This window comes from Lagenorhynchus albirostris, chromosome 5 (genome assembly GCF_949774975.1).
Source record: "Lagenorhynchus albirostris chromosome 5, mLagAlb1.1, whole genome shotgun sequence".
NCBI lineage: Eukaryota > Metazoa > Chordata > Mammalia > Artiodactyla > Delphinidae > Lagenorhynchus > Lagenorhynchus albirostris.
This window is the reverse complement of record NC_083099.1, coordinates 144598764-144617988: the sequence shown is the minus strand read 5'-3', so window position 1 is coordinate 144617988 and position 19225 is coordinate 144598764. Positions and strand designations below refer to the sequence as shown.

Below are 19225 nucleotides of genomic sequence, written 5' to 3'. Positions count from 1 at the left end.
AGCTTCCAGAGCCCATCAGCAGAGGCTCCCACGCACGGGCAGGAGCTGCCCCTCTCAGGAGGACAAACCCCTCTGTGCCGTCTCCACGGCCCCCAGGCCCCGCTGCCCGGCCAGGCAGGACGGAGGGTGTCAGCTGGGCCCAGACACCCCCTCACCTTGGCTCCTTTCTGGGCGGAGGTCAGCGCTCTGCCGTCAGGGCTGAAGACCATGCCCGGCTCACCCTTCTCGCCCTGGAACGGGGGGGCGGTAAGGGAGGCCGGTTCCACAAGAGCAGGCCTCGCGCCCCCCCAGCCCTGCAGTGAACCGCCCTCGGCACCGACGTGACAGACCAGGACGCAGAGCCGTGAGCGGGGCCTCCGGCAGGTCCCGGGAAAAGACCAGAGGGGCGTCCGCCCCAAGTTCCCGGGCACGGCGCCCCTCCCCCTGAGCGGTCACCCGGTGACCCTGGACGGCCCCTCACCTTGGGTCCCGGGAGGCCCTGCTGGCCTCTGGAGCCCAGGTCTCCCTTCGGCCCGGCTGGTCCCTGCAAGAGACACAGAGCGCTGCCCGGAAGGCCCCTGCCTCAGGGCCGTGGCCCCCCGCCCCGCCCTAGACGCCCGCCCGACACCCCTGTCCGGATAGGGGCTCCGGCTCCGGTTCCTCGGCCTCACGGGGGCCCACCCGGCCTCCTGCCTGCGAAGCAGAGGCCCCGCGCCCGCTGGGGAGGTACTCACGGGGAGGCCTGCGAGCCCCACCCGGCCCTGTGGAGAGAGAGACAGCGACGGTCAGGACCTGCCGCGGGGAGGTGCACTGCGCCCAGCCCGTCCCGGGGCCGCACGTACCTCGGGGCCCGGCACGCTCGCCAGCGCTCTCTGTGCACGAGTCAGCAGAGCCAGGGTCCCAGAGAAGGAAGGAAAAGGACCACGTTTACCATGAACACTCAACTCCCGTGACATTACCCACACAAGACCCACAAAGAACACCAGGCAGTCAACGTGAAAGACATCGCCCCGGCTTTGGCCTCAAGGTCCCTGAGACGAGAAATGACGCACCCCCGGGAGTCCGCTCCCGCACCACAGAACCGGCCCGGGACCCTGGGACCAGGCGGCAGTGCCCCCCACTCCCCTGGGTGCTGCGCACGGGGGCCGGAGGGGGCCTGTCACAGCTAGCACGGGTGACATGCGAGCAAACAGCACGACCAAAGGGCCACAGCTTCGATGCCAAGAACCCCCATGGAACCAACAGACTGGGACCCCCGTGTCTCTGGAGGTCGCCCTACAGGCGGAGGGCTGGGGACCTGGGGCAGAGCATGTGTCCACCCATGCAGGGTTCTTACGTCCTGCTCCGACACGTAGACGACAGGCCCTGGGGGTCCGGGGGGTCCCGGGAGGCCTGGCTGCCCCACTCCGTCCTTCCCTGGGTCGCCCTGGAAGAGAGTTTCCCCTGGGGTTGAACTGCAGCCCAGCCCGGCTTCTGGTGCCCACGGGGTGTGAGGAGACGCCTGAGGGCTGAGCACAGTGGCCCACAAGCCCCCACCCCAGGCAGGGCAGGCTCTGCGCCCGGATCCCGCCCAAGTCTCTGCAGCACGTGGGCGGGCACGGGGCAGAGAGCGGCACCCCCGGCCCTGCCGTGTCCACGGACACCCGCCAACCCCCCGCAAACTCACTTTCTCTCCCTGGGGCCCTTTTTCTCCTTTTGGTCCCTGTGGAGACAGGAAGGAAATCGTTCATCATAAACAGCACACGAACCCCGCTTCCTGGAGACCCCAGGCCCCCGGGACTGGCCTTGAGTGAAGATGTGGTTTCCCTACATTGACCAAATGGGGCCTGGAGGGTGGGGGGGGTCAGCCACACAGGAAACCCCCTAAGGCACCCTGGACCGCCGGCTCACGTCCCACGGAGCTGGGGTCTCCGGGTGCTGTGGGGACCCTGAGATACACACTGGGCACCAGCTCTCACCCAGGCGTAGCTACTTTGGGGCTGTCAGCCGCAGCAGCCCTGGGTGGCCACTCACCTGGAGTCCGGCTGCACCCTCCCTGCCAGGAAGGCCGGGGAACCCAGGAGCTCCGTCTGCTCCGGCCTCTCCCTGCAGTGGACATAAGGAGAGCACGTGCGTCAGCCGCGGCACCCGGGGGCCACGGTGACCCGGAGCTGGCCAGGCGGGGCTTTCCGCTGGCCACCAGCTCACACCCGATTCAACCTGGTCTGTTGACCAGGTTGAGGGAGATTCAACCTGCTCGGCCTCCTGGGGAGCGCCGTGGGGCAGAGGAGGGGGCAGGGGGCAGAGGACTCTGCTGCGGAGCCGGGAGGGAAGGAAAGCTGTCCTGTGGGCAAATCCAGGGGGGCCCGTGGGGGACAGGGGGACAGTGGGAGAAGGATGCTGGGCCTGGCGTGGACTCACCCCTGTTTCCTGAGGCCCCAGGCAATGGGGACCAGCCAGGCTCCTGGTCTCAGCCTGGGGACCCCGCCCTGCACCCCAGACCAGGGCCGCTAACGACTGTGGATTTCCTGAACGCGAGGTGCTGTTCTTACCTTGGTCCCTGGTGGCCCCATGACTCCAGGATCCCCCTAAAGTGGACAAAGCGTTCTGTGGGGCCGCAAGCGCTGGCCCAGCCCCCAGGCAGCACCCACCCCTCCTCAGGTCACCAGGTGGTCCCCACGCCGCACCCCGCAGCTCAGAGCTGAGGGCCCCGGGCCCTGCGCCCGCCCATGCGCTGAGCGCACGTGGCCTGCACTGTCCTGGAAGCCAGGCCACCACTTCCCGCAGGTGACTTCACCTTGAACGGTTCAAGAAAGCTAAGAAGTGCGTCCTTCTAAAGAAGCCATCTTTCCAACTGTCCCAAAGGTTTGCACATCAAAGCAGAGCGCTCTAAGAGGCTGGGTGGCACAGCCGGCCCACGGGGGGAACCCTGCACTCCCGGACCACATGGGGGCCCTCGCCACGCCCCCCACCCCCGGGAAGGGCGGGAGCTGCTGTCCCCCAGGGGCGGGGAGGGGGCAGGGCCAAGCAGGGAGGCGGGGCCAGCGGCGGGAGAGAAGCACCCAGGTTCTGCCGAGCGCCAGCCACTGCACCCCAGGCTGCGGGCTCCTTCCCTGAGCCCCTTGCTCTCCCCAAGTCCGCACACGCCTGGCACGCGTGGAGCCAGAGATCTCGACTCACGGGGTTAGAAAGATGGGAAGGCACCACCCCCTGAACCGAGCTCTGGGGACCGCCTCCCCGTTAGGCTTTTCTGTGTTTTGCAAATTTCCCACGAGGAACTCGGGGCCACTGAGCAGTAGCTCCTGGCGGGGAGGGGGTGAGCGGCGGGCGCCCCGGACTAACACATCTCTCACTGACCTGGACTCCAGGCGGGCCAGGTGGTCCCTGTGGGGGGCAGAGAAGGAAGAGGGCCGGGTCAGTGCTGTTCCCGCCCCTCGGGGGACAGCCTTTCCCCGCAAGAAAATGAGCCCCTCTTATAAAACACGGAAGAAAAGGGTGTTTGTGTCACCAGGGGCCCGCACACCCCGGAACCCCACCAAAGGTGGCCTGTCCTCAGCAACACGTGGCGTCCCACAGATGGTCCACAAGCCGGCAGCGGGGAGGGCGTGAGAAGCCACCCCAACCCGAGGGTGTCCATCACCCTGAGGCCACGCAGCAGCCCACAGACCCCTCCAGGGGTCCAGCGGCAGTGGAGCTGTGTCCTGAGCGAGAGGAGGGGACCCTGCCCTGCGCCCTCGCGCGGTCACCTTGTGCCGCGGCAGCCGACTGCTACTGCCCCACGCTAAGCCATGAAGGGAAAGGCGCTGAACGGAAAGGGGCAGAACCGCTCCATTTCACCAGTTACCTCCTGCCCAAGTGGAAATCCTCCTCGGTGGCGCTCAGAACAGGAGGCCCGGCCCACCACCCTCTCGCCGGGCTGAGACTCCAGGGCCCAAGCTGGACACACTGGTTTGAGGTCCCCTAAGGACCCCCAGTGGGGTCTGTGTCGGCCCCACGGGCTCCTGGGGGAGGGAGCCCTCTCTCTGCCCGTCCCAGGCGTCCTGCCCCCGGGACGGGCCCTCGTGCGTCCGTCCGGTCAAGCTCGGTTACCTCTGGACACCAGGAGCGCCAGCTGGACCTAATCCCGACCAGTGCACATGGCGATGTTACAGCAAGGTGGGATTTCATAGGGACCCATCCATTTTTCACAGGAAAAGTGTCCCCATTTTTCTTTAACTAAAGTTCTGCTCAGGTCAAAACTGTGTAACTTCCCCAAAGTTAGGGCCATAAAGAGAGCTGGACTAGTATTTCCCAGGAAGACCTGTCTTTGGGGCCCATCCTGCCCCGTGGTCATTCAGCTCGACCCCCACACTGGAGACCAGTGGCCCCGAGGTGGATAGTGTCCTGGAGGCAGGTGGCTCGCTGGCTCTGCACGGCTGCTCCTGGGCCCACTGGAGGCCAGTCCCAGGGACCCCCCAGGCAGCCCCGCCCCCAAGCTGACCAGGCCCAGCTCTGGAGCAGTACCTGCGGCCCATTGGCACCTCGGGCTGTCGACCAGAAGGGGCCCCCAGAGCCTTCCATGTCGTCCTGGAGGAGAACACACAGGGACGCCAGGGTCTGTGTGTCTTCTCATAGGAAGAGACCTGCCCCGGGCTGGGCAGGGATCCAAACGCCCGAGCGGGTAGATTCTGAGGGGGGGGTTGCCCGTGGCAGGGCCCCTGCTGGGCAGGTCATGGGGACGGCAGGGCCGACACGCGGGGCTGCCAGCGCCCCCCATTCAGCGCTCACATGTGGGGGCTCTGTCACCAGCCCGGAGGAGCCCAGGCAGGGGTGGCATCAGTCTGGCTGCTGCCCGGCAGTGCCGGTCAGCGTGGGTGCCCGAGGACGCCTGGGGCCGCAGAGCTGGGCTTTCTGGGGGCCAGGAGCAGCGGGTACTCACAAACCCCGCAGCGAGTCCTGGGCCTGGAGGCCCGGGGGGACCCGGGGGCCCTGGTGGTCCTGCTGGTCCGGGGCGTCCTGCCAGGCCGTGCTCCCCAGGCGTGCCGATGGGGCCGGGGTCTCCCTTGCTTCCCTGCACAGGTGGGAGAGGTCATCACCCTCGGCCCTCGGGGTGTCCCTAAACCCCAGGCGCCACTGCACTGCCGGTGCACCTGTGTTTTCTCATGAACATTTTACATCTGAAGAGCCGGGGGGTGAACAACCAGCCAGGAGCTACACAAACCCTGAGCACCTCTTTCTTCTGGGCTCACCAGACTTTATCCACTTAACAAGACCCCCAGGCGGGGGCTTGAGACGCTCCTTTCGGGAGCGGGGGGACTCGCTGGAGGAAGCAGGGCGGGGGCCCAGCACCCCACTGCCACAGGGATGAGGGAACCATGAGAGCGTCCGTGCCTGGAGCCGGCCCAGGCATCTCGGTCAAGGCGCTCGAGAGCCCTCTCTCAGGTCTGAGTGGCCTTGGTAGCTGAGTGTCTAACTCTGGTGTCCAGGATCTCCAACCACAAGTGGAGTCTGGCCTCACCTTTGCTGAATTTCACCCCTGGCTGCAGCCTTTTCCCTCACCGTAAATCTCACCAGCTTTCCTCGTTTATCCCTGAAGCCCGTGCCCGTGTGTGCGTGCACGTGTTGTGTGTGTGTGCGTGTTTACATACCCGAGTCTCTACTCTGAACCTCGTCCCTCCCTCCAGGCCCCTCCAGTCCCACTGTCATCCTCCCCCTTCTCCCCACGGGTTTTCCCGGCGGACGAGTCTGGAGCTGCACCACCACGGCGGCCTCCCCAGTGATGGGCCCTCCCTCCTGGGAAGGCTGCCAGTTTGGCTCCTGGAGGGGCTGGGGCGGCCTCCCCAGGACCAGGCCTGTGTGACGGTGCTAGGGACCCACTTGGACCCACTGGGGCCCCAGCAGCACCTGACCGCCAGTAGCCCAACCCCCTGCTGCGGCCCCCGGGACCCCAGGTTGCCTCCGAGACATCTGCTCGCGTTTCGTCCCCGAACCAGACTCGGGGGAAACGGTCTCGCAGGACAGACATGGTGCCTGCTGCCAGGGCGGTTCCCGGCCGGACCCCACGATCAGCGCCCGGGAGCTCGACCCCTCGGCCGCCATGCCCTCACCCCCACCCCCTCGGCTGGCGGGCCCATCCCGCCCAGGAAGAGCGGCGGCACTGGGGCTTTGTCTGTACCTTGGGTCCTGGGGCGCCCGCCTCGCCCTGCGGGAGAAGAGAACAGTTACTACACAATCGGACCAGGGTGCAGGCAGTGAGAGAGAGCAGACAGCGTCTCACTTGCTTTATCCCGGCCCATGAGGTCAAGTTTTCCCCTTGTACCAACTACCTCTAAAACTCCAAGCGTCTCCTCTTGGCCCTGGCGCACCCCTGGCTGTTCCCACCATCGCCCCTGTTTCAGATGGGGATGGAGGCTCAGCCGTGGAGGGGGCAGGGCTGACCTCGCTGACAGCAACCCTCGCCCCCTGCCCCCCCGGAACCAGGAGGGGAGTCCTTTTAGCTCAACAGCCGCAGAGCAGCAAGCTCGGAACACAAACGGTTCCCTTAAAACTGGCCTCCTCTGCTGAGCCCCAAACAGCCAGGTTCTCGCTGAAAGATCACAGGGAAGTATCATCTCCAGGTGACTGTGTGGGCATCTCCCGTGGTCCATCCCCAAAAAACCACATGGAAACCACGGGCCCCGGTCACAGGTGTGCAGCCTTGAAAGTTTCTCCATTATCAATGCAACCAAAATGGAAACTAGAAATAAATTGTCCGAATCAAGTAAAGCGTCGATACTCTTCAAAACCATTAGGCCAACTGTCATCACGGAGAAACAGCATCATGTAGTGAAGTCCTGGATTTTTACAGGAGCCCCAGCGGCCGGTTCTGAGCCAGCGTGGGAAGCCCAGGGTTCCCCGGCTGTCGGACCGAGAAGACGGCGGCTCCCTGTTGAGTTAAAGCCGTCACCGCCCTGCCCTGTGGCATTTCTCCTCTGTTGACCCGGGGCCACGCCACCCAAATACCCACAGGCCACGGCGCTAGGTCAGGTCCGCCCTGGATGCCGGGGGAGTGACTTACAAGGCTGCCTTTCTGGCCGCTCTGTCCTGGTTGCCCATCTTTTCCTGGAGGACCTGGGGGTCCCTGGGGAGAGAAGAGCAGAGCGTGAGGCCAGATGGAGAATGACTTGGGTTAGCAGAAGACCATCTGTGCATCCGGCACCCGAAACACTCCCGGGACACGGCCCAGAGTCCCACGGCTCACGGGAGACCCGCCCACGTGCACGGTCAAGGGCGTCGGACAGTTCTGTTCGGGTTATTATTTCTTCCTTCCCCCTTTTTAGTTTAATGTGAGTCGCCAATCAAATTAGAGAGGATGAGAAGGGCCGCCAGCCCCACGGGGCGGGGGTGGCCTCGTGTGCAGAGGTTGGGGCTGGTGACCGGCCGTGGACTCTCAGTAAAGGGTCATCGCGCCTTCAGCAGGAAACCGCGTGGCCCACGGACTCTGTGTCCCGAGCACGATTCTGGGTGAAAACCAGGTGCACACCCGTGGTTCCTGGGAGCCAACAGCGACACCTCCAGGCACCTGCCAGGCCACGGTGCGGTGTCCCCAGTGCCAGGAGGGGGGCCCCTCTCGGCCTCCCATCCCAGGCATCAGGGCCAACCCCGTCCCACGAGTCACCCCCGAGACGGCCTCTGCAAGGGCAGGGAGGTGAGCAGCCGTGGGCACCAGCGGCTCGGCAGCCGGAACCACGGGGCTGCCCATACAGGTCCCTCCCACCCGGGGGCCCAAAGACGGTGCCCCCCCGAAAGGTTTTGGGGGGGAGGACGGAGGTGGTGAGGGAGGCTTTCACCCAGACGGAGGAAGGCCCCACGTTCACTGTCCCCCCGACCCGGACGCGGACACGGGCAGATGAGGGGAGGCGGGCCTTACTGGGGTCCCAGGAAGCCCGGGCGGCCCATCCCGCCCAGGCACTCCGGGAAGGCCTGCGGGTCCGGGGACGTCCGAGCTGTTCATCCCGAAGCGGCCTGGCTCTCCGGGCAGGCCTGGGACGCCAGGGGGCCCAGGTGGGCCGGGGAAGCCTCGAGGGCCCTGGACACGGAAAACACAGAACCGTCACTGCATGCAGCACCGGCGAAGGATGCCCACTGCCCCCCACCCCGCCAGGCCTCGCCGCCGCCCAGCGGGCTCCGCTGGTGCTTGGGGACGTCAGGGCAGCGGCCACCCCGGCCAAGGGTCACTCACGCGGAGGCTCTCCAGGTCACCACCAAACCCGGACCCCTCCATGTCGATGAAGGTCTGAGGGGAGAGGCTGAGTCACCAGAAGCCCAGACGGCCCACCTGCGGTCAGCCGGCGAGGCCGCACCCCTGCGCCGAGCTCCCCCTCGAGCACCGGCCCTTGGCGCTAACTGTGCAGGACTGTCACAGTGACCTCGAGCCCCCCGACCCCCAAATGAAAACACCCGAGGCAGGGCAGGGACCAAGCACCCGGGGCCTGCACACGCCCCCGGGAGGCCGGTTCCGGACCCGAGCAGTGTGGCGTCGGAAGCCGAGCACGATCAGAGGCCCCCTTGCTGGGACCCGCGTGGAAGAGGGAGGACTCACCAGCCTGTCGGGTCTGAAGGAGGGTCCGGGTGGCCCCGGAGGCCCTTGGGGTCCTGGGGGTCCCCTCGGCCCGACCCCAGGATCCCCCTGGGAACAGAAGACCCCGTCACACCGGGGTTCACAGCCCCACCTCGGGTCGCGCCCGCCCCACGCCCAGCCGGTTACCTCTCACCTTCTCGCCCTTGGGGCCCATGTCTCCCGGGGTTCCTGGGAAGCCCTGCGGCCCGGTGTCCCCCTGGAAGACAGAAACCAGAAGGCTCGGTCAGGAGTAGGCCCTGTGCCCATCACCGGCCAAGCCACCACCGACATGCGGCTCTGTGCCTACGGAGATGGGGCTGTCCTGGGGGCCGCAGGGGGGCACCGCCAACCTCGGAGATGCGAGGCTGCCACCAGGGAGCAGCGGCCTGCAGAGGTGACCTTGGTGTCCCGGGGACACCAGGCCAGAGGGTGGCACCCTGCCCGTCGCGTGTGTGCGTGCTCGCGTGTGCTGCGGGGGCGCTGAGGACAGGAGTGCCTCCGTGGGTGCTGCCTGGGTGAATGGGTGGAGGCCGCGCGACCGGGACAGCCCTCTATGTGTTTGAGCGTCCGCACGCAGGGCGCGTCGACTCGAGGCCCCAGCGCACCCCGACCCAGGAGCTGGCTAATCCAGGCGCCGGACCCTGGATCCCACACGTGCGCACACGCACCCCACGCTGCAGAGGCTCCCCACAACGACTGAGCCAAGCTCGGTCCTCAAGCGCAGAGGCCAATGAAGAACAGGCTGAGTCCGCAAGAAACGTCCCCGCCGTCCTTCCTGACGTCCCCCCGGGCGTCTGCCGTGTCTCCACTCAGTCCTGAGAGCCTCCCTCCCTGCCTTCCCGTCACCATTTGTGGGTCTGTCGTTTCCCAAATCTTTATTTGAACCCTCTTGTGTCATTTTATTCTGTTATTATCAACGAATAGCATTTGCTGATTTTTAAAAATCCAAACTGTCTTGAGGTAGAAGCTGTCTTATCCACCGTGACGACTGACGAGCCTGTGTTTCTCCTGCGAGCGTCTCTCTTCTTCTCTACGTGCTGTGTCCCCGCTGTACCGCCCACCCCCAACTTCAGGCTGTTCCTCTCTCACCTCTAAGAATCTGGAAGCTTTACTTTCACTTCTTTCCTGGTAGCCTAAACGTCTCAATACACACGCATAACTTTGTATTTTTCTATCAACCGTTAGACTTATGTTTTCTTAACAAAAGTTGCATTTTGAAAATGGCTTCATTTTGAAATCTCTTCAGTTTGTTGAGCTTAAAAACAGTCACTGGGTGGGAAAGAGGGGGAGCCTGGGGACTCATGCAAATGTCACAGATCACACAGGTTCTGAAACAAAAGGCAACTTACGGGTTTCCCATCTTCGCCAGGATCACCCTGGAAAGTGGGAGAGAAACCATCAGTGACAGAAAATCACACCTGACCCCACCCCACGCTGAACATGGACACGGACCCCTGTCCCCCCGGCCCCTCTGCTCCCACGAGAGGGTGGCTCTCGGCACGGGGCTGGAGAACCTTCCGTCCAGGGCACTGTGGCCACGTCCCTGCCCGCGGCCCTGGGCTGGCTCTGCCTGCCCCCCGGCCACCCTCCCGCTGCACCCAGGGAAGGAAGCGGCCGTCCGGAGCCCCAGGACCCTGCTTCCCTCTCCCCTCTGGCCAAGCCCCCACCCCCGGCTGGACGAAACGGAGACAGTACTCACGGGCTCGCCATCCCTTCCGGGGGCGCCATCCTTACCCGGGGGCCCCGGGGGTCCCTGCGGCCCGGGAACGGGCTGTGCATCGGGGCTTTGCACGGCCGGGCCTGCGGGACCCTGGGGACCGACCGGGCCGGGGGGACCCTGAGCGCCTGGTTCTCCTTTCTGCCCCTTCAGGCCTTGCTGGGGACGAAGAGGAGAGGGTACAGGCTGGGACGGGGGCACACACGCTCGCCTGCATCCTGGGCCGGGCCCGGGATCACACAGCAGGGGGGGCACAGACAAGACAGGCGCAGGGGACAGGCAAGGGGACATGCCTGTGGACGCACACGGGGCCGGCATGGTGGTGCCAGGACGCCCGGCGTCCCCTACACCCGCCCTTGTGCTCTGGCTGGGGAGCGTCCCCAGCCGTGGACACCCAGTGCTGCTGGTGCCCGCGGGTACAAGGGGGCACAGAGGACGGCCAGGAGCCCCAGAACTCTGTCAGGGTCCCTGGTGAGCAGAGCAGGGGCTCCGCCTGCTCTGGGGTCCCCGTGGCGACCTCACCTCTTTCAGGCCGCCCCCAGGGCTCCACTCGCCCCCGTCCCACGTGGCGACTGTGCTCAAGCTGGGGAGGGTCTGAGCTGTAGGAGGCAGAGGTGGCCGTCAGACCGTCCCCAGGCTGCCCCCTGCCTGGCGCTCAGTCCTGGCCGGGCCCTGAGCCCGGGCTCCAGCTCCGACCCTGCACTCGCGTTTCTCCTCCCGTCTGAGGGTCTGCAGCATCCTGAGCGCCAGGCGGCGGCACCTGGGAGCGAGAGCCTCCGAGACTGGCTCACGTGTAGGAAGTGCAGCGCTGTTCTGTGCGGTGACCTAACCCAAGTCTCCCCTCGCGCCCAACCGCGTCCCTGTGGCTTCCTTTTGGGGGATGGTGGCGGTTCCAGGACCTGTGGAGGGTCGGTCCACCCACCAAATCCGGCCAAAGCCAGCCTCAGCCCAAGCTAAGGACGGTTCCCAGAGCTGGGAAAGCAACAAAACGGCACAGAGAAGAGTACCTGCGGCACGGACGCCCCCGCACATCATCCTGCGCGCCCCCCGCCCCCACCCCCGTCTGCGGGCTCTCCTTCCACTGGGTGCAAGATGGCGCCTCCCCTTGTGATGGACAGGAATTTGGGGGTGGACTTTGAGGCTGTTCCCCCGAAGCTTTCATCCAATAGCGTCAGCACCACCGAGTCAATTACAAAACGGGATTCAAGCTTCCAACGTCCCGCTTCCGGAGGGGTCTGTGCCCTTGCGAGGTTCTGATCTCACTCTGACAGTGCCGGGCGCTGAGCTTGGGGGCTGGACAGGACCTAAGTTTCCAGGGTCACGCAGCTCTGGGGGACGTCCGTGCCCGTTTCCAGAAGAATTCGGGGCCACAACCCCCACGCCCACCTGCAGCCGCCCCTGGGCTCGCCCTGCTCAGTGCGCGAGCCGCTGGGGGCACTGTGACCTCGGCCAGCCCCACCCCACCCCCGCAGACCTGCCAAGTCACAGGTCAGCCACCGGGGGGCACCCCATCCTGCCCCGGGACACCTCCCAGGCCTCTTCCTGATGTAAGGCAAAATTAAAATTCCGGCCTCAGAAACATTTAAAACCGCAAAAATGTCGCTCAGAGAAAGCAAAGGCCTAAATGAGCCAGAGGAGACAGAGCCTGAGTCCGGGGTCGGAAGACTCAACATTAGCTGGACGCCCAGGCCGGTCCCCACGTTGACCCGCAGCGTCCAAACCCTGGCAGCCCTTCTCGGAGAAACTGACATACGGATCGAAAATTCACACGAGACTGCAAAGCACACAGAACGCCCAAGCAGCTTCGTCGATGCAGCGCGAGGCTGGAGGCCGCACACCACCCGAGCCCAGGCTGATCGCAAAGCCAAGCGATCGGGACCGTGTGCGACGCTGTGAAGACGGTGGGACGGGCGGCGACAGAGTCCAGACAGACCGGCACACGCACAGCTGCTCAGCAAAGGCCCCGGGCAACGCAGAGGCGGAGCGCGCTCCTTCCAATACACGTGCTGGAGCCATGTGCGAGAACCACGTCCTGTGGATCGCAGGCCCGAGTGAAAGCCCAAGACTGGCTGGCTTCTCAGACGTGACGCCAGCACCGAGACCCGTGAAGGACAAACTGCTAACTCTAATTTCACCCAAGTTGAAACCTTGTGCTCTTCTAAGTCACTATTAACAAGATGCAAAGATAAGCAGCAGACTGAGGGGATATCTGACAAAGGAGTCGTGTGCAGAAGATAAAAGCTCTCAGAAGTCGATAACAGGAAAACAAACGGCCCGTTAAAATGCGGGCGTGAGACCGGAACAGATTTTTATGAAAGAAGATGTGGGAATAGCAACTGAAGGGAGACGTGGGCCCTGTGGCACGCAGCAACCTTCGTGGGCACCGGCACGCGGCCACGGGCAGCTGGGCACGAAGACACGGTCCACTTCCCAGGGTGGCCCGGGCGTCCGAGCCTGTGCACCCTCTGGGCCGCGTGTGGGGGGAGTCCCTGAGCCCCCAAATGCTGCCCTACTTTGCAGAGGGCCTGAGCAGAGGCACCTCTGCACCTCTTCCCCGAAAACCAGCTCTCACATCCTCCTGGTGACCCCGCTGTCCCCAGGCTGGGAAGTAGCAGCACCCTTGGGACGGTCCCACAAATCCCTGAGGAGCAGCAGAAAGTGAGAAACAAAACACAGGAGAGACCACGTCCACGGAGCAGCTGAGGACCCGCAGCTGGGCAGCGAGGGGGCGGGGCAGGCATGGGCCCTCCCCAGCAGGGCGTGCGTGTGACGGACGGGAGCCCCTCCTCTGCCACACGGACACAGACATGCGCTGGGCGCACACACTGAATGCACACGCACACCCCACTGACAAACACTCACACCACCCCAGCAAAGCTTTACCTCCTAACGAAGACACCGTGGTCTCCTCCTCAATTTCCTCAGTTCTGAAATCTTCCTGGCTGCCCACTCCAGCCAAGGGTGGAGAAGTGACTGGAGGGGCCTCGGGCAGCCCGGGTCCCAGGGGTGCGCCCTGGGGTGAGAGTGGGAAGCAGCTGTTATTCAGCGACGCGTGTGGCCCGTGAGCGCTGGCGAAGCTGTCAGGTTTACATGCGTTCAGTTGTAAAATGAGACGTTTATGGACTGCAGGGAAGTTATTCTTAAGCCACCAGAGACTCCGTCACAGACAGGAAGAGGCTCTGGCCCCTCCAGAGCCATTTTCTCCTGGACAGCTCAGGGGATGGGGGTCTCCTCGCCCTGCAAGTCGGCAAGTCCCCAAACCCCCACACCTGGAGGGATGGCTGAGCGCCGGCCCTCCCCCGCCCCCTGCAGGGCCCAGGACGGCCCCTCAGAGACTCAGGGAGCCCCAGTTCCTGCCTGTGGTCCGGACAGTGACGGGCACGTAGCCATCACCATGTTGGAGGCCCACAGAGGGAGGGAGCCTCTGCGTTCACTGCACAAGGGGAGGGGTGGCCCTGCTCTGTAAGCCCGCTTCCCTGTCCCCAGAGGCACCCGGAGCTGCGAGGACGTGGGCACAGGCGCAGTGAAGACACTTCCCGTGACCAGCCGTCCACACCTGGCACGAGCTCCCTGGCAACAGTGCTCGGGAGATGTGCTGGTCTAGGTGCCCGGGACGGCATGCCTGTGAGGCCTGTCCAAGGGCTCCCCCACTGCCCAGTGGGCAAGCGGCACCTGGCGCTGGACACCAGGCCTCCCCCCTACAGCCACAACCCTCCGATATGGGGAGGGTCCCCAGGGACCCGGAGCTGGTCAGCCGCTGACACCTCAGACCCTGTGGGCGGGGGAGGGCGGAGGCACGGAGGACCACGGAGAGCGCGCACGGGGCGCTGAGAGGCCGAGGGTGCCCTGGACCAGGCTGGGCCCCACACAGAGGCTTCCGCACGGCCCCTCCTCCCTCCCATGCTGCGGCCTCGGCCAGATTTTCTGAAGCAGGAGCTGGCGGGGATGGCTTCCTAGTTAGCGCACTGCAGGCCGGATGACTCTTTCCATCTCTGGCTGCCCCCGCCTCCAGTCTGTTAAGAGAGGCCCCGTGGGGCTTCCTGGTGGTGCAGTGGTTGAGAGTCCGCCTGCCGATGCAGGGGACACGGGTTCGCGCCCCGGTCCGGGAAGATCCCACATGCCGCGGAGCAGCTGGGCCCGTGAGCCATGGCCGCTGAGCCTGCGCGTCCGGAGCCTGTGCTCCGCGACGGGAGAGGCCACAGCAGTGAGGGGCCCGCGTACCGCAAAAAAAAAAAAAAGAAAAGAGAGGCCCTGTGGCTGCAGCGCTTCACAGCTTGGCACCGGCACAGTGGGGACGCCGCCATCGCCGCAGTTTGTGCCCAGGGCCCCTGGGTGGAGGTGGCTGAGGAGTGGACGGGCCACATGACCCCCGGCAGGGCCGGCGTGGGCACCACCTTCTGACACCCTCCAGGGAGCGGCCGGGCGCCAGAGCTAGCGCGGCTCCCCGAGAGCTGCCCTGGCCAGTGCAGGGAGCCCCGGCGTCCCTGGCGTGCAGGGGTCCGCCAACCGTCCACCCCAGGGCAGCTCAGCACTCCGTCCCATCACGGCCCCTCAACGCCCAAGCCCTAAGAGGAGGCGATCTGTCCAAACAGGAGAAGGCGATGTCCCTGTCACGCCCGAGACACCCCCAGCCCTGTGTGTGGCTTTGGGCCGTGTGGGCTACAGAGCGGGGTTGGCCCCTTAGTCCCTTACGGCCCCACAAGCTGACGGGAGACGCAAACAGATGCCAAGGTCATTCAGACAACCGCACGAGGTCTGGACCAGACGCCGGATTCGAGAGAACGTTCCCCCCGAGGAGGCTCAGCCGGAAGGCGCGCCGGCCGCTCGGCCAGAGCTCTAGTCCCCCGCCTCCAGCGGGAATTTGTCTTGGCCGCCCAGGAGCCCTTAGAATTCGCACACGCCTGTGCACACGTGTCCCCGACACCCCACCCTGAGGGCCCCGGCACTCACCAACTCCTCCCCGATACGCTCCCAGGTCTCCGCAAGCCCGCTGCCCAAGTCTCCTGACGCCTGCAGGGTTGACAGGAAACAAGCCAGTGACTAAAGCCCCCAGCCCCCGGGGAGCTCGGGGCGGGGGGAGAGGGCGGGCTGGGTGTGGGGGTCAGGGTGGTCCTCGACAGGGCACGTGTCCATCAGACCACTTAGAACAAAACGCCTGCGGGAAGCGAGCTCAGCGACTGGCCGGACACACAGACCCGCACGAAACGCATTCCTTCCTCTCGACAGGTCATCCTGTCCCGGGACGCTGTCCTGGGAAACGGCTGAGAGGGGAGGCCCCGCCCAGGGACCCTCGGGGGCTGGGACTCAGCGTGAAGGTCATGCCCCCTCTCACCTGCCCTGCTCCCTGCACATGGCTGAGACCTGGGTTTGCCCTGGGGACACAGGTCTCCTGCCCGTCTGTTCTTCACACACCAGAAGTGGTGTGCTTTCTGCCTTAGGTACCACGGGACAGTATGCACGTGCACGCACACACACACCGCACACTACCGCGTGCACGCGCGCACACACACGCTACTGCACGCGCACACACACTACTTCACGCGCACACACTACCGCACGCGCACACACACTACCGCACACGCGCGCCCACACACACTACTGCACGCGCACACACGCACACACCACTGCACACACCACTGCATTGCACACGCACACACTACTGCACGTGCACACACTACTACACACGCGCACACACACACACTACTGCACGCGCACACACGCACACTACTGCACACACCACTGCATGTGCACACGCACACACTACTGCACGCACACACACTACTGCACACACGCACGCACACACGCTACTGCACGTGCACACACTACTGCACACGCGCGCGCACACACTACTGCACGCGCACACACCGCACACACTACTGCACGCGCACACACACTACTGCACACGCACACATGCACACACACTACTGCACACGCACACACACACATTTTTTGCTCTGGTGACTACTAGTGACTCTATCGCCAACTGGCTATTCTAGGGGTGATTTTTAACCTTTAGGTTCTGTAAGTGTTTCTGTGTGGAAAGTTCTAGGCAAGGGAGGTTCTTTCTCAGGTTACAGGTAGATAGAAACGTAATCCCAAGTAACATCGACCCAAAGTGGCATCTTTCAAAAGAGACCTTTCTGGCCCCGTTACTTTGGGTTTCCAGGCAAGGCCACCCCACTCCTGGCCTTGAGTCCCTCCTCCCACAAGGTGGGGGCGGGGAGGGAGCCCGTGCCTGAGCCCAGGCAGCGGCCACTCACCCTATCGTCATCGTCCTTCTCATCCTCATCCAGGCAGTGCAGGGGGCTCACCTGGGGGTCCTCACGCAGCCTCAGGTCCGAGATCAGGCCCTGCACAGAGGGGAAGGTCACCAGGGGTCCCAAGGCAGGAGGCCCAGGGCGCAGGGAGACCCCGACTCAAGCTGCAGCCAGCTCGGAGCCCGGCACGTCTGAGGCCAACCCCAGGGGTAGCACCACAGCGGGGGACGCCACAGCGGGCGGCATCACTCCCTCCCTCCTTCCCTCTTCAGCATGAACGCTCATCACCCGCTCGCGGGCTCCGCGCTCCCTCCGTGGCCCCAGCCCCACACTAGGTGCCAGGACACAGCACAGACACATCTCTCGGGTCCCAGTGCAGAGAACAGGCCAGCAGTGTGCAGTGTCCTTGGAGGCGGTGTCCCCTCGGGGCACGAGGCAGGCGGCACTGGCCGGGGGGAGGTCGGGGCAGGAGGCACGGAGAAGATGCGGGACCCCCGCTCCTACAGAAAGCCCAACGCTGGGGCAGGGCCACCACCAGCTGGAATGGCACGATGGCCGAGGACCTCAGCCTGGCTGCGCCAGGGCCTTTGCCATGAGGTCTCCTGTTCCCCAGAGGGTGACACAACCACAGGTTCTGAATCGCCGCTGAGATCGCGGAGACGCGTGTGTGAGGCCGCTGGACCCCGGGCCTTTGGTGCCCTTTCTAGAAGGCTTCCCTGCCTGGGAGTTACCGAGTATTTACACATGCTTGCCTGGTATTTCTTTTGTTTTCATTTTAATCCACGGGACTTATCAGTGCATCTTCTCCTGAAGAGAGACATTTCATCGAGTCTAAGATGCACGTTTTCACAGCTCTTAATACAGACCAGTTTAGGTCAGGAGCTGGCAAACCTTCTCAGTCAAGGGCCAGATGGTGCATTTCCAGGTCTTTGCTGCCGCTGCTCTGCGGCTGTGTCGGGAAGCTGACCACAGATGGTTGGTGGACGCTGGACGCAGCTGCTCCCACCAGACCGAACAGGACACTCAAACATTCACACCTCACAAAGTACTCGTCTTCTTTTGGTTTTGCAGCCACTTAAACATGCAGAAGCCTTTCTAGTCGTGGGCTGTGTTAAAATAGACCGCGGGCGGGATGTCCTCGGGCTGTGTGCCGACCGGTCAGGTTACTGTTTACCCCCTAAGTGCCCTTCACACTCCCTTTATCACTGATCCCCCGTCTCACGGCCATCCTGCTCCACGCGTGACCACGAGCCGACAAACACCCCAGCGCGTCCCCATGAGCCCTCGCCTGAGGGCTCCACGCCTCTCTCTGGGCCCAGCTCAGGCCACCTTCTCCAGGAAGCCCCACGGACTCCCTCCCAAGGATCAGCACCTCCGGACCCCAGTGCTGCCCGGCTCCATACTCCCCCTTGCACCTCCACTCCCACTGATAGAGGCCTACAGGGTGGGACACCCCACCTCCCTGCGTGTGTGTTTGTGTGTACACATCGCGTGTGTCACGTGCACGTGGATGTGCGCACGTATACATGAGTGTATAAGTGTGTCGTGCAGGTACGCGCATCATTGTGTGTGAGCGTGCCCCCGCATCCGCATGCTTGTATGTGCACACGTGGGTGTGTATGTGCACAGGTGTGTGTGCACGTTCAGGTGAATGAGGTCAGCTGGCCCAGGTGGGGGGCTGAGGGAGAACCCCACAGCCCCCAGTTACATGAGGTCCTCATGTCCCCAACACAGCCAGGCCTGCGAGGGGGGGAGGGGGCCAAAGACACAGGTGGAGAGGAGGTGCAGGCGGGGGGGTTCAGCTCCGCAGCGCACGTGGACCGCCCCCCTTTCTCAAGTGAGCACGGGGGCTGGCCTCAGGGGCGGTGGGCCCTGCTCGGGGCTCCCAAAACTGCTGCGGCCTCACCAGCCGACGGGGGCACCAAGTCGCCGACAACGGCGTCCTGTTGCTGGTTGATCTCCGAAGGTGGCGAGAACAGTGTCCATTGGTGGGAACACAGGCCATGTTCACTGTTTTCCCCACCTGACCGCAGCTCATTTCAGAAGCTCTAAGGCAGAAGCGCCCGTGGCCAAGGCCCATCCTGCCTGGCGAGCCCCTCCTGCAGCTCCGACCCTCACACCATGGCAGGAGGCTGCACGCTTCTGACACTCAGGATGACCAGCGGTTCCAGAAGGTTCTGCAGGATGGCCTGGCGTGGACCAGCACCTGCCTGGTGATGTCTGGGCCTCCAGGGGAAGCTGACAGACCACAGGGCTGGGGGGCAGGGGTCGCGGTCAGCACTGCCGTCCAGGAGCCTGTCCCCTGGCTGGCGGGAGGGAGGTGGCAGCGTCTCCCCGGAAGTGACCAGGCATGTGGAGTGCAGCCTCCCTCAGTCTGAGGTTAGCCCATTGTTTCAGCTGAACCAGCGCAGACACCTATGTCCAAAGCTGAGTCCAGCTGCTTCTGCCCTTCACGTCCAGCTCCATCCTTGCCTGCCCTGGGTCCCCCATCACCGGCCCCCTGAAAGCAGAAAGCCACGGTCTTCTCTGGAGCCTTGAACCAGCCTGCAGAGTCCCTGCAAGGCCCACAGCCAGGGTGGAGCTGGCCCCTTCTCGCGGCAGCCACTGGGGAGCTGAGGCTGTGTCCAGGGCTGGACATCACTGGCGGGACACAGGATGGCCCGACTGACCACGGGACTGTGTAGGCATCGGGGTCCCTGGGCCCCGTGTGGTACG

The 19225-nt window shown here is 64.5% G+C and overlaps 1 protein-coding gene across 5 annotated transcripts in view; it reads right to left on the bottom strand.

Moving 5' to 3' along the window:
- COL18A1 (collagen type XVIII alpha 1 chain) overlaps positions 1-19225 on the bottom strand; it is a 94914-nt gene that overhangs the window by 13014 nt on the left and 62675 nt on the right. For all 5 annotated transcript variants that reach the window (XM_060151097.1, XM_060151098.1, XM_060151099.1 and 2 more), the window contains 23 exons: positions 16514-16603; positions 15204-15263; positions 13137-13266; positions 10776-10852; positions 10236-10412; positions 9886-9912; positions 8691-8753; positions 8519-8605; positions 8159-8212; positions 7847-8005; positions 6995-7057; positions 6113-6139; positions 4877-5008; positions 4462-4524; positions 3316-3342; positions 2511-2546; positions 1993-2064; positions 1646-1681; positions 1316-1405; positions 822-851; positions 714-740; positions 461-523; positions 156-230 (listed from right to left, as the gene is read on the bottom strand). In XM_060151097.1, coding sequence (XP_060007080.1) covers positions 156-230; positions 461-523; positions 714-740; positions 822-851; positions 1316-1405; positions 1646-1681; positions 1993-2064; positions 2511-2546; positions 3316-3342; positions 4462-4524; positions 4877-5008; positions 6113-6139; positions 6995-7057; positions 7847-8005; positions 8159-8212; positions 8519-8605; positions 8691-8753; positions 9886-9912; positions 10236-10412; positions 10776-10852; positions 13137-13266; positions 15204-15263; positions 16514-16603 — 1665 coding nt within the window. The remainder of the gene's footprint in view (positions 1-155; positions 231-460; positions 524-713; positions 741-821; positions 852-1315; positions 1406-1645; positions 1682-1992; positions 2065-2510; positions 2547-3315; positions 3343-4461; positions 4525-4876; positions 5009-6112; positions 6140-6994; positions 7058-7846; positions 8006-8158; positions 8213-8518; positions 8606-8690; positions 8754-9885; positions 9913-10235; positions 10413-10775; positions 10853-13136; positions 13267-15203; positions 15264-16513; positions 16604-19225) is intronic.